We start from the raw sequence: 24,443 nt of genomic DNA, 5'->3' as shown, positions 1-24,443 counted from the left end.
GAATTAGCAAGATGGTCATGATAGAGGAGCAGGAAAAAGAAGACTCAAGGTTAGCGCCCAGAGTGCCGGTTTGAAAATACGTCAGCAATGGAGCCTCTCCCTAGGAAAGGAGCCTGGATCCACTTAACCAGTAGAAAGGCCGAGAAAATAGGTGGATGTTCACATCTAAGACTTCGAAGAGAAGTCAGGGTGCAGATACAGATTTATGAATCTAGCTTTACCTGCATAGAAAAGGAACAGTGAAATACAAGAAATAATACAAGAATGAAATCATTTCAAAATAGTTAAATAAGGAAAACATGAGATGAGTAATGATGACATGCTGTCATCTTTCTAGATGGTCAACTTACACAGTGACAAAATATATCCAAGCAACTCACTGAACTGTTCACTGGTCATGTTGCGTTCCATAGTCTACACACAAAGTCCAGGTGGAGAGAGGGCCTCAGGCCACCACGAGGTGTTTCCTGGGTCCTTCTGTCACGTGTATATTCATATGTGTCCACTGGGGCCCACTGTGGGCCAGGCACGGACCAGTCCTGGGGACGCTCAGCCCTGCAGGTCTCTGCTCGCCTGCAGATGGCAGGGCACCAGTGTTGTCAGACGTGAATAGGAGCTACCAGTCAAACCAAACGTGAGATGGGAACTCAGACAACGGCCGTGAAAGAGCCAGCCTTAGAGGTCAAGGAGGGCTGCTCCGAGGAAGTGGCACTGGAGCTGAATGAGAAAAAGAAAGACAGTGGGCATCCAAGACAGAGGGGACCGTGCCCTGTTGGGGGGGGGTGTAGAGAAAGTGTGAGGACCAAGTGGAGAGACCCGCAAGGATGAGGTGGGGAGGGGCCCTATCGAGGTGGTCGTCAAGGAGCATTTGCGTGGAAAAATCACCAGTCAGCATTTGATAAAGCTAATGAAATGCCTGCAAAAGAAAAGAAAGTATGGTTAACTCGGCTAATTAAATGAACTAGGGATGCATAACAATGATGTTTTATGATAGTGAATATAGCTAATGAATTTTAACAAATTAACTCAATTTAAAATAATTTAATCTCTTCATAGAAAGTGCCTTTGCAGAATGCCTAAATTATGCAGGAGTTCAGTAAATATGGCTCAAATCAGAGTTGTTCTTGCTAAATGGTTTGCTTTCCCACATTGGATGATGATTGCTAGATTTTTGTCCAATTCAACTAAAGCGCAAAAGCATCTAGAACGTTGTCTGGCTCATGGCTGCTGTCCTTTCAGTATCTTAACAGCCTCCCGTCAACCATGTAGCAAAAGTCTGATGCTCTTGGCTTTACGGGTGAGGCAGAGGAGACTCGTGGAGCTTGGGGACAGTGGCGAGGTCACCTGCCAACACAGGAGAGCAGCCCACACCCTCACCTTGACTGAGGCGCTGCTTCCACCGTGGCTACTGTCCCCTGCAAAATAAAGCTCTTACATTTAAAAAATTTCTTAAGTAATTGAATTATTTTAAACACATCTTTTTTTAACCCCCAGTGGAAATGCAAAGAGAGATTTCGAATTACGTGTGAGATGTTAATTACTTAAATCTGACTGGGTGGTTGTTTCCATGAATGAATGCACTTAATTAATTTTTTCCTCTAGCTTCTTGCTATTTCCTGGTTGTAATCTATTTTCTTTCATCCCAGGGGCATTAAAAGGACAACAAAAGAAGAATCCAGTGATTTGAAATTCCAGAACTTCACTCCGCCAAAAAATAGGTCAGAATATTTGCTTGTTTATTAACAGAGGAGTACAATTTTTGATTCTGTAGCAAATAAGCTGACCATCACCCACACACAGAAAATGTTAGTGTGATAAGATTACACGGCTGGCAGTGAACCCGGAGGTTACATGGGGACCAAGGTAAAGCAGAAGGGATGTGGCGTGGGTTGAACAGCCAGCAGGTGTGGGATTCAGGCCTAGTCTGGGAAGCCCCCGCCCGCACGGCTTTGCAGGTCAGGCCTATGTCCACTCCCACCCCCAGGTCTCTAAACAGCCAAGAGAGCCACTGAGGAGGAGGCTTCCGTTCCTGTACCAGGGATGTTTTAAATGATGGAACGTGGGCCAGGCCACAAGTCCACTTTGGGGTCTCACATGCGAGCAGACGAGAAAGCCAAGTGCCTCTATGGTTCCTTTTCTTTGACCTTCAATTGAGACAAATAGTTGCAGAAAAGTAATGGCAGCAAGACTTGTAGAGGCTGCTGAAAATGCAGAAACAAAAGACAAAGTCCTACCCTCATGGGGCTCATGGAGTAGCTGAAAAGCTCAGAATGTGGTGCTAACTTGGTTAAATGACTGACAAGAGACCAAACCCAGCTCTGCACTGATGGGCAGACTGACCCGAGGCAATGTCCTGAGGCTCAGACACTGTGCGGTCCCTCCTGCACCAGCCAGGACTTCGTCGTCGAGCCCTTCTGGGATGGTCTCTAGTCCTAGTGGTATTGGAGGGTCTCCATGATATACATCAATCCTCACATCCAAATTTAGATCAACTCAAGTCAATCCTCCAAGCATCCTTCAGTCCCTCCCATGTGCCAGACACCATAAGCAGTTTGGGATCCTAAGACATGCCAGAATAAATATCTTCCCTAAGCAGAATGAATGAATTCGTAAGACAATACTTGAAGTATTTTTCAAAACCACTTTAAGCAAAGGAAAATTTGTGGCTGTTCTCAGACTTCTTTAATGTTTACATTAAATACATTTGAATAATGCATTTTAAGTCCGTTTTTGTTATTTCTTGACAATAGCAAGAGATGGGAGATGGAAGGGTTAGAAACCTTCCTTCAAATGGAGAGGGTTGAAGCAATTACATACATCAAAGTAATATTTACTGTTACATTTGGAAAAAAAAAAAGAGAGAGAAGAGCAGTGCTTTTTTCCAAAACAAATTATTTCAGGATGTGTCATAGCATGCTCAAGATATATTAAAAAGAGCAACAGACGATGTTTCTGCAACCTGTTCCAAACCATTTATAAACTCAAAAAAAAAAAAAACCCGTAGACATACAAATCTCTGTACCACTGCATATTTTATAGCAAAAGTATTATATGAACGTAAATTAGTATTTGAGATATATAAATCAAATCGAAATGTCTGAAAACTGCATATTTGGTTCTGTCTTACTTTAATAACTATTAGACCGATGTATTCATCCCCACAGAAATTATATTGATCAGCATTTGGTGATGAAGGTGAGTCGCTGCTGGTGGACAGGGCTGCAGCGTGGGATCAGTTCGCTGGGCACGGGGTTCAATCTCAGCTGACCTGCCTGCTAGCCGTGTGGCCTCAGACAAGCCTCTTTCTGTTTCAGTGCCTCGTACATTTTAGAAATGGTGTTTGGGAAAGCAGACTCTTTTGTCCATCCCTGAACCTGCAGCAACGCCTGTGTTTGGGGAATAAATGAATAACCTCTTTTGTGTGCCCAGAACGTAGTAGGTTCTCAATAAATGACATAGGCTAACAGTTGTGGGGTGCTCGCCGTGTGCTAGGCCTGTTCTAAGAGCTGAATGGTAGCTCTCAGTGGATCCTAACAAACACACTCATTAGTCTCCCTCTATAGGAGAGAAGAATGCAGCCTAGAAAGGGTAAATAACCTCCCTGAAGCTAGATAGCTAGTTGAGGTAAGGTAAACAGTAGACATAATTATTTCTACTAATATTGAAAACAACCCTGGCACTCCATACCACGGCCCTCTTGCTAAGCTAGCTGTGGGAGTTAACTCTTCCAACAGACACAGAAGGGCTGTCCACCCCCTTCCCTCCCCAATCTCAAATGTGCATGCCACCTTGTAGCTTTACTGAGCTTCTTATTAGAGCAAGAAATGCCCCAGAACTCAAAAAAAAAAAAAAAAAAAAAAAAAAAAACTCCAGAGGACCTGGAAGGACGGGTTTCTGAGGAAGTGGCAGCAGGCTGGCCTCACCCATCAGGAGCACCTACGGAGGCGTGCGCTCCAGGAGGTTCTGAAACAGGCGGGGTTTTCCCCAGGAGCCCTCCAGGGAGTTGCATGCCCCAGATATTTTTTATGAAAATAAAATAGATAAGAGGAAGATTCTTTAAACTAATCAGGGATACCTTTAAGAGAGAATGAACCCCTTTATTCACTTATTAAATATGAGCCTTGGTCTGATTCCACCTGGGGGAGAATTTCATCTGCTTCAAAGCAATGTGGGGTTGGGAGATCCCCTCTAATCTCGGATCTGCAACAAATATGTAGAGCCTGTTCTGGAGGATTTAAGTGGCGCGTGTGTACACATGGAGTAAGTCCCTCCATGTGCTCGATACTGTTGGCCTTGTTGGGATAGGACAGGTCCGTGAAGACACCCAGACTTGGTCTGCAGTGCATCTGTGAACCATCTCACTCTTGAATGCTCCCTCACCTGTGCTTCCCTGTGTGTGCGAGCATGGCGTTCATTCACTCATTCATGCTCATTGGACAGCATATTTGTTTGTCTGGGCCATGCCCCAGGCACTGTGTTAGCTGCCAGGTCTCCCTTTTAGGAGCTGGGAGTCTAAAGTAGGAAGTCGGAGAAGGCAAGTTGCTCTCTATCTAGTTATGCAAGTGTGAGTGATTAGACAGGTGTCAGGGACATGCCAAGTGACGACAGGAGGGCTTTGATGGCCACATGGGAGGCAAAGAATATGCTTCCTGTTCTGGCTGTCACTACCCCACCCTTCCCTCTCCAGTCAATCATACATTCCTGCTGCATTACTTTTCTGAGACGCAGCTCTTTAACTACGTGCCTTGCTAAGCTCCACACTGCCTCCAGGATGACACAGCCCTGCTAGGGTGTCTCTTCAGGTTCCCTATTTTTTGAGCACATTCATTTTCAAACACTAGCTCCCGAGCTCCCGGATGCAAACCCTCCACCTCCGAGTGGTGCAGATGAGGGAATGTGGGCCCCGCCATCAGACAGGCTGGGCCTGACACACAGCACTGTCCTCCAGAAGCCAGCCTCAGTCAATCTATCTGAAAAATGCAAGGTTACTTTATATTCTTTAATGTCCCACTCAGCACTAGTAATCTATAATAGCCCTGGAATTGAGATAAAAATGCTGCCCACCAAGAATAGCTACTAGGTTTGAGTGAAATCATTTTTGTAAAGTGCTCAATTCCCAACGTAGTGCAGACATTCAAACAAAGGGAAGAAGGGAATGAATGCAGGGACTTTAAATCCTTCTTCATTTACCTCCAGATTATATTCAAAGCGAGTTTAGTAACTCTTGGAACTGTCAACTGTCTTTCAAAAACCAGGAAGTTTTATTGTGGAGTAGCCTTTTCATTTCAGGGGCAGAACTTGAAATGAGCTGTGGAGCTGAGCCAGTTAATCTTGGAGGTTTAGGAGAGGGAGAAGTCTGGCAGTGTGAAATCACCTGATTATTTCCCAAGGGTTTTGCTGCCAAATTCTGGACTAGTAGTCAGTGCCTGGAGAGACCCAGAGGGGACCGCACACGTGGCACTCGAGGGTACAATGAGTTATTAGTCTCCATGCCGGGAGCTTGACCCTGGAGACAGGACCAAGTCCCATCTCTATGGGACTGGAAAAACACACCATCCAAACTTTGTTCCCATGGATAAGCAGAACACAAGTACACCCTGCCTGCTTCATGAGATCCACTTCCACCAGGCAGCAGGAGGGAGAAGCAGGGAGACGTGTTTACTGTAGCATCCTTTAAAAATTAAAAATCACTAAATGTATTGAATTATTAAATAATATTAAAAATTAAAAATAATTTAGAATTAAAAATCTGAGTTTGCAATGAGACTTAAACACTGCAAACCACAGGCCTCCAGGGTCAACCTTGTTTGTTTCATATCCCATGAACTCTCCTGCTGCAGTGTTGACACCTGCCTACACACGCCAGAAACGCAGAGGAAAAGAGACCTGCTCCCCTGCGGCCCAGATGTGGAGGGCAGCAGGAGGTAGGCAGGGCAGAAGGGTGGCTGCCGAGCTCTAACACCATCCAGCCATGGCCCATTCGCACGTGGCCCTGTTATTGATGCTGCTGACGAAAGGAAGCCGGTGTGCATCCTTGTCATCCTCCAGCAAGAGGAAGCTTGCTAACACATGGGCAGACAGAGCACATCACATCTCCATGAAGTTTGCTAGCAGCGTCTTTCATTAATCACCCTGGGCTGTCATGCTGCAGAGTGTTCACCTAGGAGCCTTTTCAGATAGCTTGTCAGTTGCTGGAGTCAGGACAATGTCCACATTCCAGCCAGACAAAACGGTGGTGTCCAGGACACCTCTCTGATGCCCTCCTTCCCAGGCCCATGGTGGCTGGTTCCAGCCTTCCTCTTCTCCTCCCCCTGTTGTTTCTCCAGCAATCTGGCTCACAGCAGCGGCCTCAGCTGGAATAACAGTACCATTCCCTGTTTTGCTGATGCTTCCTCTGCTAATTCACTTGGCTTGCATTGACGCACAGAGAGCCCTAGGGTGCATAATCCCAGAGGATATGACATATGAATGAGCACCGTCACCCGGGGCTCCCCTGAGAGGCAGCATGGATCAGATAAGCCACTTTCAGACAGCCTGACAATCGGCTCCCCCATGCACAGGACTCTGCAGGCTAGCATGCTGCTATATAGTCTTGTATATGGTAAGGGAGTTAGAGTCGGACAGATCTTGGGTCTGCCAATTGCTTGCTGTGCCACTTTAGGCAAGTTGCTTAACTCTTCTGAGTTTTAGTTTCATCTGCCATATGGAGCTAGAAATGCCTGTCAGCTGAAATCTATGCCATTGATCTATCCATCACCTCCAAAAGTTTCCTTCTGCCCTCTTTATTTATAATTATACCTTGCATGTGTGTATGATAAGAACACAACATAAACTTACCATGTTGGCAAAATTTTAAGTATGCAATACAGTATTGTTTACTATAGTCACTAAATATAGTCACTATGCCGTACAGTAGATCTCTAGGACGTACTTCTTTTGTATAACTGAAACTCTTCACACTTTGATTAATTAATACCTCTTCCTTTTCTCCTCCGCACCCCCACCCCCACCGCCAGCCCTTGGCATCCAGCCTTCCACGCTGCTTCCATGAGTTTGTCTATTTTAGATTTATCATATGATTGATATCATGTAACATGTGTCCATTCAAGGGTGTATACTTATCTCTAAATTCATCAAGCTGTATACAGCAACTATGTACGGTTTTGTATGTCAAAAAATAAAAAAGAATGTTGAATTTAAAAACTAAAAAGAAATTGTGAAAATAAATGTAAATGGTCTGAACTGGCCCATATTTAAAAAAAAAAAAGCCTACCACCCAGAGTCAAACCCAGCTCAGAACCCAGACACGTGCTCTAAAATATGGGTTCTTTCCTTTTCCCTATGTTTCCACTATTTTTAGATGTCAGAAGACCCCAGCTCTGTCTCCAAGAGTCTGAGACCTGGAACAAGACGCCAGCAGCTGTAGGCCCCAGTTGTCCCACTTATAAAGGGATTAATTGGCATCATCTCCAACGTGCTTTCTGGCACTAACTGTCTTTGATTTTAAAATCCAGACAAGGCCAAGATCAAAAGAAGACCAGACCCTAATTTAAAAGCTGAAGTTCCTTCTAGGATCCCAGGAAGAACTGGGCTTGTATTCAAAACCCCTGGGCTCAGACCTGCATGCTGCCACATTGGAACTGCTGCCTTCGATCTATAGCACGGCTTGCCACAGTCACAAAAACATATCATTTCCATTTCACCAGTCATGAGTTACAAGGCTAGGGAGCCTTTTGAGGCCTTAATCAAGGACCGAGATGTCAGTGAAGAGGCCATATATTTAAGGTGTCAAGAGAGAGCTCTCAGACCCCAGATAAATGATGTGTTCCTCCCTGGATGATTTACTGTTAATTTCTGCAGAATCTCAAGTAACTTGAAAGGGTGCCAACTGCTAACCACAAGGGCTTCGAGGCCGCAGCTGCACGGTGCCTCTGAGACATGACTCGCCACTTCCTACAGGCCCGGGGCAGGGGGCCAGCAGGGACTGGGGAAGCAGATAGACTGGTGGCAAATTCCTCACCCGTGGTGGCTCTGTGGACTGGGCAAGTTGTTGAGCCTTTCAAATGCCCTGTTTCCTCTTCTGTAATTTTGGAACAGTAACAGCTACCCCACAGGGTCATTTTGAGGATTAAAATGGTAAAGCGAAGTTAGAATCGTGGGCTGTGGTCTCCTGGTTACTAACATCTCACTTCTTAACTATTCTGCGCCACCAACTAGGCCTCATAAATATTTACACCCGACGTGTGTTGCGATGCTCACTTAATTGCTCCTGTGACGCACTTTGAGAGCCTCGGAGGAAAGGTGTAATGCAAGGGCCAAGGATTGTTAAAGACACAAACAAGTCAGCTCACGGAAGCAGCATCCTTTGGAGCTTTCCCCTGCCTTGGGACTTTTTAGATAGTTGCCCGAAAATCGAGAGAAGTTACCTCCCAAAGCATACTGTCCAAGGGTGGATACGGTGGCTGTGAAAGACCTTGCTGAAAAACAAAGACATGCACAGACAGCTTCCCAAAGAAGAAATGCAAACAGCCCCAAACCATTTAAAAAACAGTGAAAGTTCAATCTCACTAGTCATCAAAGAAGCGAAGCAGGTCAAATAAGGAGTCAAGTGACATGTAGGCAGAGTGGTTTCAAAATGTGGATTAATGGCGGTGACATACAGAGAGACGGTCATGTTACACACTATGGATAAAAGTGTAAGCTAATATAAATTGGCACAATCCCTCTAGAAGGCAACTGAGTGATACACAACAAGGCACCTAGAATGTCCTCACTATTTGGCCCCTTTGCTGCGCTTCATAAGTCTGTCCATGAAAATATTCAGAGCTTAAATTAAAAAGGCAAGAATGGATGTACATTGCAACATCATTTATAATAGCCACAACTAGCAAGAACTTAAATCCCTCTCCAAAATGTCACATAATAAATATCCAATATTATATCCACATAATAGCCAATAAACATCATGTTTTAGTAATATTTAAAGATATAGAATTTATTTTTAACATCCATATCCTATACATTCTTTTATATTATTTTTATACATATATGTTTAAATATATGCATACATCTTCACACACACATATACAAACATACACGAGAATCACCAAAATATTATCTGTGGTGTGGATTTTTATTTTCTGCTGCGTGCCTTTTTCTATTTTCTATATTCTTTCTAATAATATGTAACTTCAGGTCTTTATATAACTCAAGTATAGAGAAATATCATAGGCTGATTTGTGAAGTGGCCCTTGAGAACTGCCCCCTCCTTTGGGGCAAGTCAGTGAACTCTTAGCAGCTGACACTCACGCTGGTTGTTTTTTCTGCCGTAGGTCATGGCCTCGCCTCCACAGCACCACAGGTGAGTCGGCCTCCCAACTAAGTGTGGTGGGAAGGTGGCATGGGTCTGCTTGGCTTTCTGTTTTACTTTCAATCTATTGGCCTGCTCAAAATGACATCAGCTACCTTCCCTGCTGTAGCTCCCAAGGGACAGCTGATCTGTGACTCTCGCAAGCTTTGGAAGCTGGCAGACCTGGTAGGAATCTTGGCTCTCAACATATTAGCTGGGCAGCCTTGGATAAAGAACAGATCTCTTCGAGCCTGAGCTTTTTCATCTGTGAAATAGGTGTAAAGTCTGCCTAAGTGCCAGTATTGAGGCTACTCACTAATGTTCATTCAACTAAACTCTACACAAAAGGTTCTCCCAAAATACGGGTTGAGTGAATGAGTGGTTGAGAAACCATGTTTTACCCTTCTCCTGTATCTCTTTACAGAGCCTATTTCTTGCTACCAGGACTTAATAGGAGCTCATTAAAGTTGGAGCAAAAGTATGTACTATTCATCTTGGAAGGTTGTTATCTCAGGGAAAGTCCCATAGAAGTTCCCTGGAAAGCTGGTGGCTAGATGTAATGACTGGAAAGAGACAGAAAAACTGAGAAACAGTCCAGAGGAAGTGTGCAAAGAAGAGATCAGATCATGGGGAGTTATGGAATCAGCGAATGAATTTGAAAGGTTCATTGCTGAGTATGTTGGAGACAGAAGCTGCGCTCAGCAGGGCCCACACAGCAGTGAGGAAAACTGGACCAAAGCAAAAGCGAAATCGCAAAGTATGAGTTTAAACAGGAAGCAAGCACCCAGCTCTAATCCCTCTTAGAGATAGTGTTTTTATTAAACTTCCCATCAAGTCTAACAAAGGTTGCCTTCTCTCAAGGTACATGCTTCCAAATTGTATTGGAGTCTTTGGTATCAGATATGCCCCCCTTCACCCACCTGCCCCTCTCATCCCTTCCTGCCATCTACGGGAGTCTTGGAGAAAATCCTAAGGCAGTGGTGCCGGGGAATAAAGATGCTTGTCCTGCAAAGTGGCTAGTGAATTACAAGCCACGTGGGTAAAATAGAGCAGCCAGCGCTACTTACCCTTCTTCCTTCTATCTTGCTGCCCACCTTGGTTAAGGCAGAGAAAAACTAACAGGTGGGCATTCCATCTCATTAACAACATTCTAGAGACACAAGCAGGGAAAAGAAAATAAATCAAAACCAAGAAAACGTCAATTGAGATAAAGCTACCCAGGCCTGCCCACACACACGTGAATCTATACCCTGCCAAAAATACTTACCAAACCACAACACCCCAGGCTATGCATATCTATGAAGCTCCGCAAGTGACTTTTAAAATATAACAGACCTCATATAATTAAGGACGTGTATGAGGATTTATATAAAAGAAGGCTCACCACAGTGATATTTATAACATTCCTAGATACTCCAAGCTGTTTGCAATTTTTTACCATGGGATTAGCTGAAAATATGGTGGGGTATCCATATGAGAAAATACTATGTAGCCACTAAAAATAATGATGTTGAAGCATATTCATTGGCATGGATATGTTGATAGCATGTTATTTTGTGAAAAAGCAGGCAAGAAAACAGTGTGCACAGTGTAATTTTATATACATAGACTATATATAATGTGTGTGTGTGTGAAAGAGAGAGAGATGGAGAGTGTTTTGTCTAAAATAAAATATCTGTAGTGGTTGTCTTGGTATGGTGACATTATAGTAATTTTAATTCTCTTCTTTTTTCATATCTACGTCTTATGATCTACAGTAGCATATTTTTTGTATACTAAAAACAATTTATCAAAATAAATAGATAGATAAATACTCCAGGCCTGGAGAAGACAGGCACATATTAAAACTTGGCCAATCTGTCAGCGTCAACACCTTCTCGAGGGCTTATATAGAGAACAATGCTATGTTTCTCCATAAAATAAACTCATGATTTTTTTTTCTCCTTCCACTGAATAAAAAATGAAATTGGAGAAGATAGAAAGTGGGTCCTTCTGTCTTAAGTCACCATAAACAATAAAAATCCTGATAAAGACAGATAGATATTGGCTGATTCAATTAAACTGACAAGAAATTTCATTTTGTTCAGCAATATTTGATTTTTTTCTTTTCATTTCTAGTTTTCTAATGAAAACAGTCTTGGAGGTTGATTTTTCCCACTTTTAAAAGAAAAATTAATGAAGTTTTTAGGACTAAAGGGAGGAAAAGGCAAATACAGAATATGTGAGCATCTAGCGCCCCCTGCTGGCCTATTCTAGATGTTGCGGTGCCTGTACTAATTCAGCAGAGGCTGGTGTGTCCACCTGTCTGTCCCCAAGATGCTGGGGATATCGGTGGACAGAAACAAATCAAAAAGCTGGCAGTAGAACTTCTGGGACAATGCATTGAACCGGTCCTGTAAGCACAAGGCAGGATTGCAAGTCATCCCAAGGTTGGTAAACCCAAGGATTCACAATTGTCTTCAAAATTCAGTCTTCATTAGAATCACAACAGTTAAAAATGCTTATTTTCAAGCTTACCCCAGGATTTATGCTTTGGCAGGACCATAGTGAGGGCAAGGGATCCTTACTTTTAGCAATATAATTTTAATCGAGATAGTTCTGGGATGTTCTTTTGAGACTCACTGGCTAAGGACAAAAAAAAAAGAAAAAGGAAAACTATTAAAACCATCCCCACCAAGAAGCTGCTGTCAATTCTCCAGAAACAACTGTCTCAGTATATTTCATCTGAATTTCTGAAAAGCACTCAAGAAATGGGATTTGAGGCAGCTGCCTTACCTGTCCCCGTTCACTCACTCATCCATCCAGTCATTCAACCAAGTTGCAGTCTATCTGTAATGTGACAAATAACTATAGCCAGCTTTGGGCACCGATTTATTTAAAAAGAAAATAAAAACAAAAAATCCTGGGGACTCAACTAGTCTGAGGTTGTAATACTGCTTTGCAGATGAGGGAATTAAGAACTAGAAAAGGAAAGTGGATTTCCAAGGGCACCAGTGAGGACATTAATCTTGTTCTCCGGCCTCCCAATGAATGTCTCCTGTGTAGCTATTTCTGTGAGTTTAGACTATTTATGACTTGGAATTATAATCTTATAATCTTCAGATTAGGGGGACCGTCATTCAGAAAGTAAATTAAATGCCCAGAGAGCCAGATCTCTCTATAGATAGATAGATATTGATAGATAGATATTGATAGATAGATAGACAGACAGATAGATATTGATAGATAGATGTCTATGTGTGTGTGTGAAAATATATACACATACACACGCACACACACATGAGCGTACTTCCAAAAGCTCATGGACAGATTCATGTTTTCTTTCGATTCCATTTTTCCACTAACATTGTTAAGTGCCATGGTGTATATTTCCCTCTATATATAAATAGATAGATAGACATAGATATTCCATAGAATATCTACAGGCGTGCTGTACCTACATCTACATAATCTATATCTATATTTGTCTCTCTCTTTCTCCCTTTCCGTCCCTCCCTCTCTCTCTCCCTTCCTCTTCCCTTTCTTCTCACCAAGAACAAGCCGTACAGTCAAAGCTCAGTGGACGGTCATGATCCTGTGCTCAGAGTCAGTGCAAAGGACTGTAAGGAAGCCCATCCCAGCCCTTCCCTACCGACACAGGTTGATCCCAGATTGAAATGTCCTAGAGTTGAAACCTACCAGGAGAAAGGGTGTGAACTATCCGATTTCTCATCACACTGAGATGAAGTCAGCATGATACCTTCTGTCTCCAAATACTTTCCAGTTCCTAAAAGATAAAAACTGAGAAGCTAGCACAGCCTAAAGAAAAGAACCCAAGGCTGTAAGTCTGGAGCCCAGAATTTGAATACTGGTTCTCTCATGACACCAGTGAATCCTAGGATCTGAGGATGAGAAAAAAAGAAAGAATTAACAGACACTGGGTCCCTAGTTTGTGCCAGACATTTTACAAACTTGTCTAATTTAGCTGCAGGGTAGTGATTTTACTATACTCACTGTATAAATAGGGTAAACTGAGGCAAAGAGAAATTAGATAGTGTGAATAGAAATCAGTACAGTAGAACTCAGATCCATCACAATCGCTTGTTAGTGGTGTGTACCAAAAGTTTTTGTCCTCGAGGTTTTCAATCTTTAAATGAGAGGTCACCAGATGATGGTGGCCAGGGAACCCCTGTGCCTCATAGCTAGAAGGGACCCCCACTTGAAGACCCCTCATGAAGAATTCGCAGGTGGATGTCAACAGAGTTGAATGCTGAGAAAGCCACGTTTTGCTTTAAAATGAGCACTAAATAATGAACAATTTTCTGAAATATATCTGAAAGCAGTGCTAAAGATCTGGGTCGACTGAGAAAGATGTGGTCCTGAAATTGAAATTGAAAACGACAGAACACAGCATCTTTATTGGACACTGGGCCAGGGAGTTATTCTCTGGAAATTGTAAGTTAATTTCCACCTAGATTCCATTGACCAATATGTATCAACCACTGTTTGGAGCAGATATTATTATTCACACTCTGTAGCTCACATTTGTTAACCTAGGCTTATAGGTGATGAGCTCTGCCTGAGGTCACGTGGCTGGAAAGTGACAGTCCAGGATCTGAACTTAGAACTTTTCATTCAGTGTCCATGAAATATGTGTCACCTTCTTCCCGCCTTTGATCAACAACTCTGTTATGTTACTGGTGAACTCCAAAGCTGGTCTCCACAAGGAGACAAAACATTAATGCCTGGAAGACATTTTTTTAAAAATCATGGGGACGTAAACATGATAGATGTTTATTTTTTTTCCTCATGAAGGTCAAGTCCCAAGGTAAGCAGCCTGAAGGTCTTTGGCAGCTGTGCTCCCGGAAGTCCTCAGAGACCCTCCTCCTCCTGTCCTGTGGCATCCTTCCCTGTAGTAGTGATATCTGTGCTCCAGGTAACAGGACAGAGGATGAGAAGAAAAAGAAAAAAACAAGTGCATGACAACTTAAGAAAGTTTCCTGGAAATTGTGAATTCCACCTAGACTCCATTGACCGAAACTGGGACTCCTGGCCATGCATAGCTGCAAGAAAGCCACGTAGAACTTAGTCTAGGTGTACATGTGCCTGGCAGAACAGCAAGGGATTCTGGTGCCTGAGAAGAGAGAAAGATGGAAGCAGGCATGGAGTACTTAGGGATGGGGAGTTGGGGCTCACGACCTGTCACTATCTATTTTCACCACATATTTATGGATAAGTCCTGCTGGCAGCCTCCGGATCGGAGCCAACTCTAATCCTCACCATATCTCTCCCCTCTCTCTATGCCCTGAAATGAAAACATAAAGTGGTTTTGCTTGGGGAACTTATCTGGCTTGGGGATGTCTGAGAAACCTGCTAATTGACTTCTTTCTTAGAGAAGTAGAAAGTTCTAAAATTCTGCAGGTTTCCTATTTTTACTGCTCTTCTCACACCAGATGAGCATATTCTTGTCAAGGGGCCCACTGGGAATTCTTTCAGCCTGTGACTTCCATCGAATGTGAATATCCCATAGCAACAGCCCTTGGGGGCTCAGCCAGCTACTCTGTCCCTGTAAAGGTACTAAATGAAGACATCGAGGAAGTCACCAGCCTTGCATCTCCAAAGACTTGAGCTCACATAAGTGTTTACAGGGAAAATAATTCGAAAACCTCTATATCTAATTTGCACGGCCCATCTGCCGTTGGAAGGGAGTCAGAGCTTCTAGGTCAGTGGTTCTCAAACTTCAGGGTGAATACATGTCACCATAGGAGCTTATGTCAAAAGAAGATTCTGATTCCATGGGTTTGCACTGGGGCCCGGGTTTTGCTTCCCTTCCCTCCTTTTCTTATTTAAGCTCCCAAGGTGGGCCTTCAGCCAGTGGTCAGGGGCCCTCTGACTGATGGGCATTGGCCATGCACCTCTCTGCATGCTTGGCTCTCCCTCTGTGGGCATGAGAAGAGCCATCCAAGCTGATGGCTATAGGGCTGGGGTAATTGTCGTCTGCATGTCAGGAGACCCCCTGAGCTTTCTACCACACATACGCATCTTCGCTCCTCTCTTAAAAATACCTTCCGGGCCAGCCTGGTGGCGCACTGGAGAGTGCGGCGCTTGGGAGCATGGCAGCGCTCCCGCCGAGGGTTCAGATCCCATGTGGAGACCGGTTCCTGCTCACTGGCTGAGCGCTGTGCGGGCGCAACACCGAGGATTGCGATCCCGTTGCCAGTCAGTAAAAAAGACAAAAAGGGAAAAAAAAAATACCTTCCAAAGGAATGTTGTTTTCTTTGCAAAAAGACACTTCCTTGAAGGCCTGCAGAAGTCAAATGTTCTCTGGAGCTGTGTCTGGGGTGGTGAATGACCTGCCGCAGAGCCACACAGCACAACTGGAACTCTTCCAGGATGGTGATGTGAAAAGCAACTGAGCAACTTCCTTTCTTTATTTAGAAAACAGCTCTAAGAAGTCAACCTCTCATTCAGTTCCAGGAAGATGCAAAGACCTGGTAGGGTTTGGGGTGGGCCACACTGGTGAGGATCCAGGGCCCCGCGAGAGGAATTGTCAAGTTTGAGCTTACGCAGTAAGGAAGGAGAATGGGTTCTACTTGAAGTTCTGGGGTGTTTCTGCTGTACTGCATGCTATATTTGACAACTGAGTATTCATTTATTGGGTACTTGCTGTATGCCAGTCTCTGCTGTACACTGGGTTACAGAAGGGATCAGGGGCCTGAAATCTAGCCACTTCCTCGGGGAAGGCAGGTACCACAGCCTGTGACTATATACTTTACTGATTGTCTTTGTTCCTAGATGCTATGGAGAAACTAAAAAGAATGTATTAACCAGGGAGGACTAACATCTATAATGAATAAACTACAAATGTTAGTATTACAATAACATAAAGGTTAATTTCTTGCTCAGATCACAATCCAGTGTGGTTTGAAGGAGGTCTTTCCCCAAACGCTCATTTGACATTCGCTCTCCTTTTACTCAATGGCTTCCATTATCCCTAAGGGCCTTGGGGTCTGCTGTCTCTGGCCAGCCACTGAGGCGAGAACAAGAGTATGTCCAGCCTGGAGTGGAGTCCATCACACCCGCCACGTCCCAGGGGCCATAGTGCCACACCTGCCCTGCTCGGGGCAAGCTGGGAAGTGTACCCTAGCCAAGCGCCCACGAGAAAAGGACTTGGGGCTTGCTAAGCACACTCGGTATGACACTCTCACTGTCACATAGGGTACTTGAGGAAACGAGGAACAGGGCTGGGGGGGGCTCTGTAATTTTTAGATGAGGTTGGTGGTCGAGGAAGGCCCCCCCGGTTGAGAGAAACTTCCAGACAGAATCTGTTGGTCCAAAAGGACCTAGGCATGGGCAGAGCCAAGAAAAGAACATTCTGGAGAGAGACAGAGAGCCAGAATACGTATGAGAAGCCTCTGAGGCAGAGGGGGCTTGATGTGCTGGAGAGACTTGAAAAGAGGCTGATGCAATTAGAGTTCGGAGGTGAGAAAGAGTTAAAGGAAGAAGTTTGTTAAAGCACAGTAGGGCAGACTTAATCCGGGACCATCACGAAAGGTACAGGGGCTGCTTCAATGGGGTTCTGCAGTAGGGGAGAGAGATTGGCCTCAGCGCAGACTACAATTAAAAAAAAAAGTGAGAATTTATAGCCAAGGAGCATGGCGGGGGTCGGTGGAGAGGAAACATGAGGAGTAAAGGGGGAGATTCTGGCTAACCTGACAACACAATTCTCACCAAAGGCAGGCCAGGGAGATCAGACATCACCTGAGAGATGCCAGAGGATGAGGAACTCGACGAGATTAGACACAGAAGGTGATCAGACACAGAGAATGGGGGATTCTGGTTAAACTGACTTAGCAGGATTCTTGCTCAAATTGGGCAATGCAGAGATGATGGAACCCAAAAACGAGGGCCTCATTGAAAGATAGTTCAGAGGAACCTGACTAGAGCTTGGTCCAGGAGAGAATCTTTATCAAAAGAAACCGTAAAGAGATGAGATCAGAAAGCAGAGCAGGAGCAGGTTGTGCCGGGCTCTCGGGGTCACGCAGAGAATCTGAACTGTGCCTCCTGGACAATGCATGACATGAACTGATGTGCAGTTTTAGAACTACGCTTTAAAATCACATCTCCAAAACTCTGCACTGATGATAACCCAGATGGCTACCGTGGGAGATAAAGAGATAACAGACAATTCCTTCTCTAAAGAAGGGCGATGTATGCACACAACAGAGAAGTAATCAGATGCTCCCTATTTTTATTAAGGTGTCATGGTGAGTGAGACAGAAAATAAGTGCTTTAACAATTCCATGAGCTTAATCAGGCCCGTGTGCTCAGAGAGGGAAGCCTCAAGAGGCCGGGAAATCTGATATCAAAGGACACTGAGCATTTGGGAAGCAAGGGGAGGTGGGAGGGCTGAGGACTCCAGCAGGGATCAACTCAGGCAGACACAGGAGGGTGCAAAGCATATTTGAAAAGTCCAGGAGCATCTCAGGAGGGAACACTGGCCTTTGGTGAAAAGAGAACCCCCGGCTCTCCATGGGGATGTCGGTATAATGACCACACTCGATGAGGCCAATTTCCTAAAATAAAATTAAGTTGAATTCTGAATTAGACAGTGAAGCTGCTTTTCTGGATGACGAGAGCCAGGGCAAATCCCCAATAATTCTGAGCTTATTTACTCCTTCTGGACTAGCTGGTCTTTAGTGGGAGACCTTATTAATTTAACTCAATTAATGAGAGAGTACAAATCGCTACTCTGAAGGGATTGGAAAATGTGTGGGTTTCTTTGCCACGGATCTCAGTGGAGATGTAACTGTGCTGGGCCAGGAAGGTGTCAGTGCCCGAGGGTAGTCGGGGTAGTCTTAGCAGCTCTTCCTATGACCAGGATGGGCCGGGACTGGGGCAGGTGCAGCAGGATCCTGCTCCTCCCGCTCATTACTTCAAGGAGACCAGCTTTGGCCTGTTAACTGTACACTGGTCCTAGGCAAATTCCAGAGAACCGTGTTTCTACTGAGCCAAACTTTCATTGATTTACACATTACACCCTACAGAAGACTTGGGCATTTGGACCCAATTCACGATCATTTATTTCATATTTTGTTATGGTAAGGGAATTCAGGGTAAAATGACGAAAGTGTAAGAAAATAATAAAGCCAGATGTAGAAATGCCTACCATACGCGGTCCTCTACAATCCCTAGACACAGTTCAGAAATTTGTCCTGAAGTTCTTAGCAGCCAAAGGAAGAAGGGAAATAAAATCTCTTACGGAAATGGTGTTTTTCATTAAAGCAAAGAAAACCAGTTGCCAAGAAGCACACAGCTTCTGGTCTTGAGACCCGTAAGAAACGCCTCACACATATACTGATAAAGTGAAGGTGATAAAAACATTTCCTCCTTTTAATGCTCCTCCATGCAGAATAATTGCACAAAACTACAATTTAGTTTAGAAAAATTAAGTATATGAAGAATCAAAAATTCTGCAGGTCATGTGAGTTTTTTAATGACTTTGCATAATTGGAGGGTAAAATTTTAAATATAGAATACTGAGTGGGATGCATGAATTTGGGCAGTTTTTCATAAAACAAGTCCAAATGAGGGAGTTGGGAACTGAGAAACCTCAGCTGAATATTATTTATTCGACGAACACCTAACAAGATGCTCCATTGCTCCATTGCTGCACAGTGGGCCTTGTGCCTGGAGATGAAGAGAATACATACAATCCCTGCCCTCAGAATGCTCAGAGTCTGTTCACGGAGACAGACATGTGGACACATTATTGCAAATACAACATGCTGTGCCATAGGAGAGAGGGGAAGGGGAAACAAACCTCATGGTGACTGGTGAGTCACAACTTTGCCAGCAATCAATGCGGGGGTCTTCTAACACGTTTCTCTTTCGGTGAGAATTTGAACCTGCTGTAGAAAGAGCGAGCCTGCTTGCCTCCATAGTCACTACTTAGTTTGAATTTGATTTTCTTTACTCCTTTTCCATTTCCCCTGTTTTGTAAGAGCAAAAGGAAATAAAGAACTATGCATTTCAGTAATTTTTGAAAAATTATAGTCAAGAAAAATTAATTGAGACAAACATGTGAGTTCTGGAGAAAAGCAAAGGCCCAGGCTTTTCTCTGTTCTGTGTTACCACCGTGGATGAAATAACATTTTCTCTGTTTTTATTGGCAGGCCAGTACAAGACCATTAATGAGTCTCTTCCCGATTGCGTAAGTCAGCTGCTTTCTTATCTTATTGTGTCAGTCTTTGATATTTACAAAGTAAGTGGCTTTTTGAAAGGTACTTGGTGAATTAAAAAAAAAAAAAAGAAAGAAAGGAAGGAAGGAAGGAAGGAAGGAAGAAAAAAGCTTTTCCAAACAGCATACTTCTGGCAAGGAAAACTGCATTTCAGTTTTGGGATATAATACTGTATTCCTTTTCCTTAGCTGTAAAATGGAGATAAAAATTAATTTACATGGTCATTGTGAAAACTGGATAAGGTGAAAATATCAACACACTGTGCTGGCCAATATGTTATGAGGAATGCACTTCCTAACACTCATTGTGAAATTTTACATTAAAACAAACTTTCTAGAAGGCAATTTTATAATATTAACTAAGCGATATAAAAATATTCAATATTCACCAATAATTCCATGGTCGGGAGTTTAACCTAAGAAACTAACTTAAAATTTGGGCTAATATTTAAACACATTTACTGGTATTTTATAATAATGTATTTTAAATGTCAGCACATTGGAATTATGCTAAATATTCAATAACACAGAAATAGTTGAATATGTTATGATATATCCACTTTATGAATCTATTTGCAATATTTACAAAGAATTTTAACAACTAAAGAAAAAGATTAAAATTTAAAACACTAACTCAAATACTTACAAGTAATCATATTATAAATTATATAATTTAAATAGTTTTAACTTTCAAATCTATAGACAGGTAGATATATAGAATGTGTCTATAAAATCATTGGCTCTTGACTTCTGAAGTACTCTTTAATAATTTAATTAAAGCTGTGAATTCTGAGCCAAGAATACAAATACACACACTTTTTCTGCAGAGAAATAGACCAAAATATTTGCATTCACTCCTGGGGGCACTCTCTGAAGTCTGATGTATATTCTCTCCAGACCTGGAGTGATAGCTGCTGTTCCTCCTGGCCTTCCTATAGCATCCTGACCCAACAAAGTCTAGCAAGGGGATTGGATGGAAAAAGGGTTCAGTATCACATCTTCAGTTCTTCTGGCAAGTCCAGGACTTTCCCAACAAGGCTACACCCTGGGAAGCCTTGATAGTTGCCATAACAGTGCATAAGTGGTGCCCTTGCAGCAAGTGTCCATCTATCAAATCCCCAAAGGAGTCCTAGGCCTGTTTTCCAGCTCAGAAATCACTTCCATGTGCAGTTCTGACACCAGACACAATCCTTCCTTTGCCACGTGGATGATGAAACCTCCTGGAGCTCAGCTACCAACAGCTTCATTCTGCCCTGGACACTCGGCTCTACCCACAGCTTAGCACATCGAAGAGAGGGAAGGGATCTAACCTGTACTAAGCTCCTATCATGAGGCAAATGTCAAATAGAACCTTTTCACACATTTCCTTAATTAAACTCTGCCAATGAAAGGAGCATGCCTGTTTACACACAGCAAGATACTGGCACCAGATCCCAATGCATAGATATAGATTCCAGAACTTCTCTGATGACAATTACATGCAAGTAAATCTATTGTGGACTGGTACCTTTTCCTGCCATTCCTGATGTTTAGACTCAGAGCCTTTGCTAAGTACTAACATTAATCTGCTTGGATCACCATAACTGGGTGGCTTAAACAACAGAGATTTATTTCCCACAGTTCTGGAAATTTGGAAGTGCAAGATCAAGATGCTGGCAGGGTTGGTAAGGACTCTCCCCTTGGGTTACAGAAGGCCACCTTCTCTCAATGTCCTCACAAGGGCTTTTCTTGGTGCATGAACATATGGCAAGAGAAAGCAAAAACCTGCAGAGTTAGAACCAGCCCAAATGTCCATCATCTGATGAGTGGATAAGGAAACTGTGGCACATCTACACATGGAATACTACTCTGCTATAAAAAAGAATGAAATACTGCCATTCGCAACAACATGGATGGACTTAAAGAAAATTATATTAAGTGAAACAAGTCAGGCACAGAAAGAGAAATACCACATGTTCTCACTTATTTGTGGGAGCTAAAAATAAATAAATAAATAAATAAACACAAACAAATTGGTGGGGCGGGGGACAGAATTACCACAAAAATTCCTTTAGCTAGTTAAGTCAACTGAACAGATATGATGTGGTGGGGGGAGGGGAGGGGGTGGAGAGGAACAGGTGCAGGGGCATGAAAATAACTACAGTGTATACTGAGAAGTAAAGTTTAAAAAATAATAAAAAATAAAAATAGTAAAAATAAAAATTAAATTAAATTAAATTGAAAACATGAACAACAAAAACAACCAAAAAAAAAAAAAGGCCTGTGCTCTCTGGCATCTCTTCTCATAAGGATACTAATCTTATGGGCAGATCAAGGCCCCACCCTTCTGACCTCATGTAACCTTAATTACTTCCTTAGAGGCCCCATCTCCAGATACAGCCATACTGGGAGTTAAAGCTTCAGCACAGGAATTCGGGAGGATACAAACATTCAGTCCTGTGACAGTACCCAAAGCATAATCTGGAACCAAAGAGAAATGTCTGAGACTATTCTTTATGGTAACTTTCTTCGTTTTTATTTTTGTTCTTTTACCAACTATTTATTGAGCACTTACTATTTGCCAGCCACTGCTATATGTACTGAATCTACTGAAGTAGCATAAAAGGACAATCTCTGACTTCATGAAATTTACCATCTAGTTAGAAGGGTGAACAGTAAAAGAAACAGCATCGGTTTGTGGTAAACACCGGAAAGAAAAATAAAGCAGGGTAACTGGAGAGAGGGAGAAAGTGGGCTACGTGGTAGGTGGAATCATGACCAGATGAACATATTGACCCACTAATCCCTGGAAGCTGTGGATATGTTGTGTTATATAGAAAAGGGGATTTTTTCAGATGTGATTAAAATTAAGGATTTTTGTTTCCCCGAAAAGAAAATCATCAGGAAGTTTGTATCAGAAGGGTGATGGAATAGGACTTAGATGGGTTACTGCTGTTTAATGGCACTGCCCTTGACCCTCTAATTATTATTATTTATTTTATTTTATTTGGGGGCACAGAACAAGTCTTAATAAAATTAAAAAGACTAAAATAATAGAAAATATGTTCTCTGACCAAAATAACAGAAGGAAATTCAGAAAACTCACAATTGTGTGGAAATTAAACAACACTCTTCTAAATAAACAATAAAAAGAAAAGTCACAGGGTAATTAGAGAGTACTTTGAGAAAAAAATGAAAGCACAACATTTAGAAATGTATAGGATGCAGGGCTCAAGCAGTGCTTAGAGGAAAATTTATACTTGTAAACACCTATATTAAAAATAAGAAAAATCTCAACTCAGTAATGTAAACTTGTACCTTAAGAAAATAGAAAAAGAACAGCAAACTAAACCGAAAGCAAATGTAAATAGGAAATAATAAAGATTAAAACAGCAATATATGAAATTGGGAATTTAAAAACTATAAAGAAAATCAACAAAACCAAAAAGTGATTCTTTAAAAAGATCAACAAAATTTGCAAAACCTTTATCTAGACTGACCAAGAAAAAAAAAAGAGAAAACAGGAATTACTAAAATCAGAAATACGGCAGCCGCGTGACAGAGCAGTTGCTTCTTCTATTACTCTGGAGGGGGCTTTGAGGAGAGGGACATCCTCTTTTTTTTCCTGTCTCCATTGGTGACTCTCTTTGTGTCACAGCAGTCAAGTGTCTGGCAGGCCTCCTGCATCAAAGCTATGGGTACTGCTATGGCTTCAAGCCACTCTTGCAGCAGCCATGACTATGGCAGTGGCTGTGGTGGACCACCCATGTAGAAGTGGCGTTTTTGGCGTGCTCCCTGCCTGCTTCTAGGAAGGGGATGCTGTCCTCGGCTCCTGCCTTGGGCCCCGGGGAATGCTCTGTTTCTTGCCTGTTTCCAGGTGGAGGGGGCTGCTCTCAGCTCCTCACAAGTGTTCTTCATTACAGTCCATATGGGTAAAAATCATCTCATTTTACAAACGAAGAAACTGAGGCTCAGGACAAAGGCATATCTCTAATGCAACTACGTTAACCTTTTCGTTAAAGTCTTCATGTCCTTAAATCCAGTGACACCTACTCACTCTCAAATGTTCAGAAACTGTGCAAAACCAACAGCCCATAAGCTGGTCTCTTGGTTCCATCTGTGAAATAAAAAAAAGTCAGTTGTCCAATTCACTTTGGAGGCAAAACGAATCCATGGAATTTTCTAAACTCTAAATTTTGCCCGAACTCTCACATCAAAACCCAATTGAATCAATTAGAATTTGAAAGTGAGAGTGTCAAACTTTGCACATAATTTCATCAAGCAGTCACTTTAATTTTAATATTGTCACATATTTCAGAAAAATATACAGACAGTGGTTCACTTCCTGAGGCCCCACCCTTAAGGTCAGACATCCATAGAATTGCATTAGATTTTTATTGCTGCCATGACAAATTAACACAAACTCAGCAGCTTAACCATTTACTATTGCACAGTTTTGATGGATCAGAAGTGTGGACACAGCATGGCTCAGCTGCTTACTCTGTTCTGGGTCTCACAAGATCAAAAGCAAGGTGTTGGCTGGGCTGAATTCCCTTTTGGAAGCTCTGGGGAAGAATCTGCTGCCAGGTTCACTCCGGTTGTTGGCAGAATCCAGTTGTTCTCAGTTGTAGAAATGTGGTCCCCATTTTCTTGCCAGCTGTCAGGTGGGGACCCACCCTTTTCTCCAGGAGGCCTCTCTTTAGACTTTGCACATGGGATCGTGCAGCTCAGAGCCAGCAACTGCTCATCAGAGCCTTCTGCACTGGGAATCTGTGAATTCCCTTCTGCCACATCTCTCTTCCTTCCTCTTCGACCTCATCTCTCTGCTGACTCCTCTGCCTCCCTCTTCTGCTTTTCTGCTTTATTGAGATATAATCCACATGCCATTCACTTCAC

At 42.9% G+C, this 24,443-nt stretch overlaps 1 protein-coding gene across 1 annotated transcript in view; it reads left to right on the top strand.

Moving 5' to 3' along the window:
- The first annotated feature begins 639 nt into the window (after positions 1-639).
- The window catches only part of CLNK (cytokine-dependent hematopoietic cell linker), a 96,795-nt gene continuing 72,991 nt past the window's right edge, over positions 640-24,443 (top strand). Inside the window, exons 1-2 of the mRNA XM_008573224.1 lie at positions 640-739; positions 19,504-19,541. Of these exons, the coding sequence (XP_008571446.1) occupies positions 640-739; positions 19,504-19,541 (138 nt within the window). The remainder of the gene's footprint in view (positions 740-19,503; positions 19,542-24,443) is intronic.

This window comes from Galeopterus variegatus, unplaced genomic scaffold (assembly GCF_000696425.1).
Source record: "Galeopterus variegatus unplaced genomic scaffold, G_variegatus-3.0.2 Scaffold51, whole genome shotgun sequence".
NCBI classification, from domain to species: Eukaryota; Metazoa; Chordata; class Mammalia; order Dermoptera; family Cynocephalidae; genus Galeopterus; species Galeopterus variegatus.
This window is presented reverse-complemented; position numbering and strand designations above follow the sequence as displayed.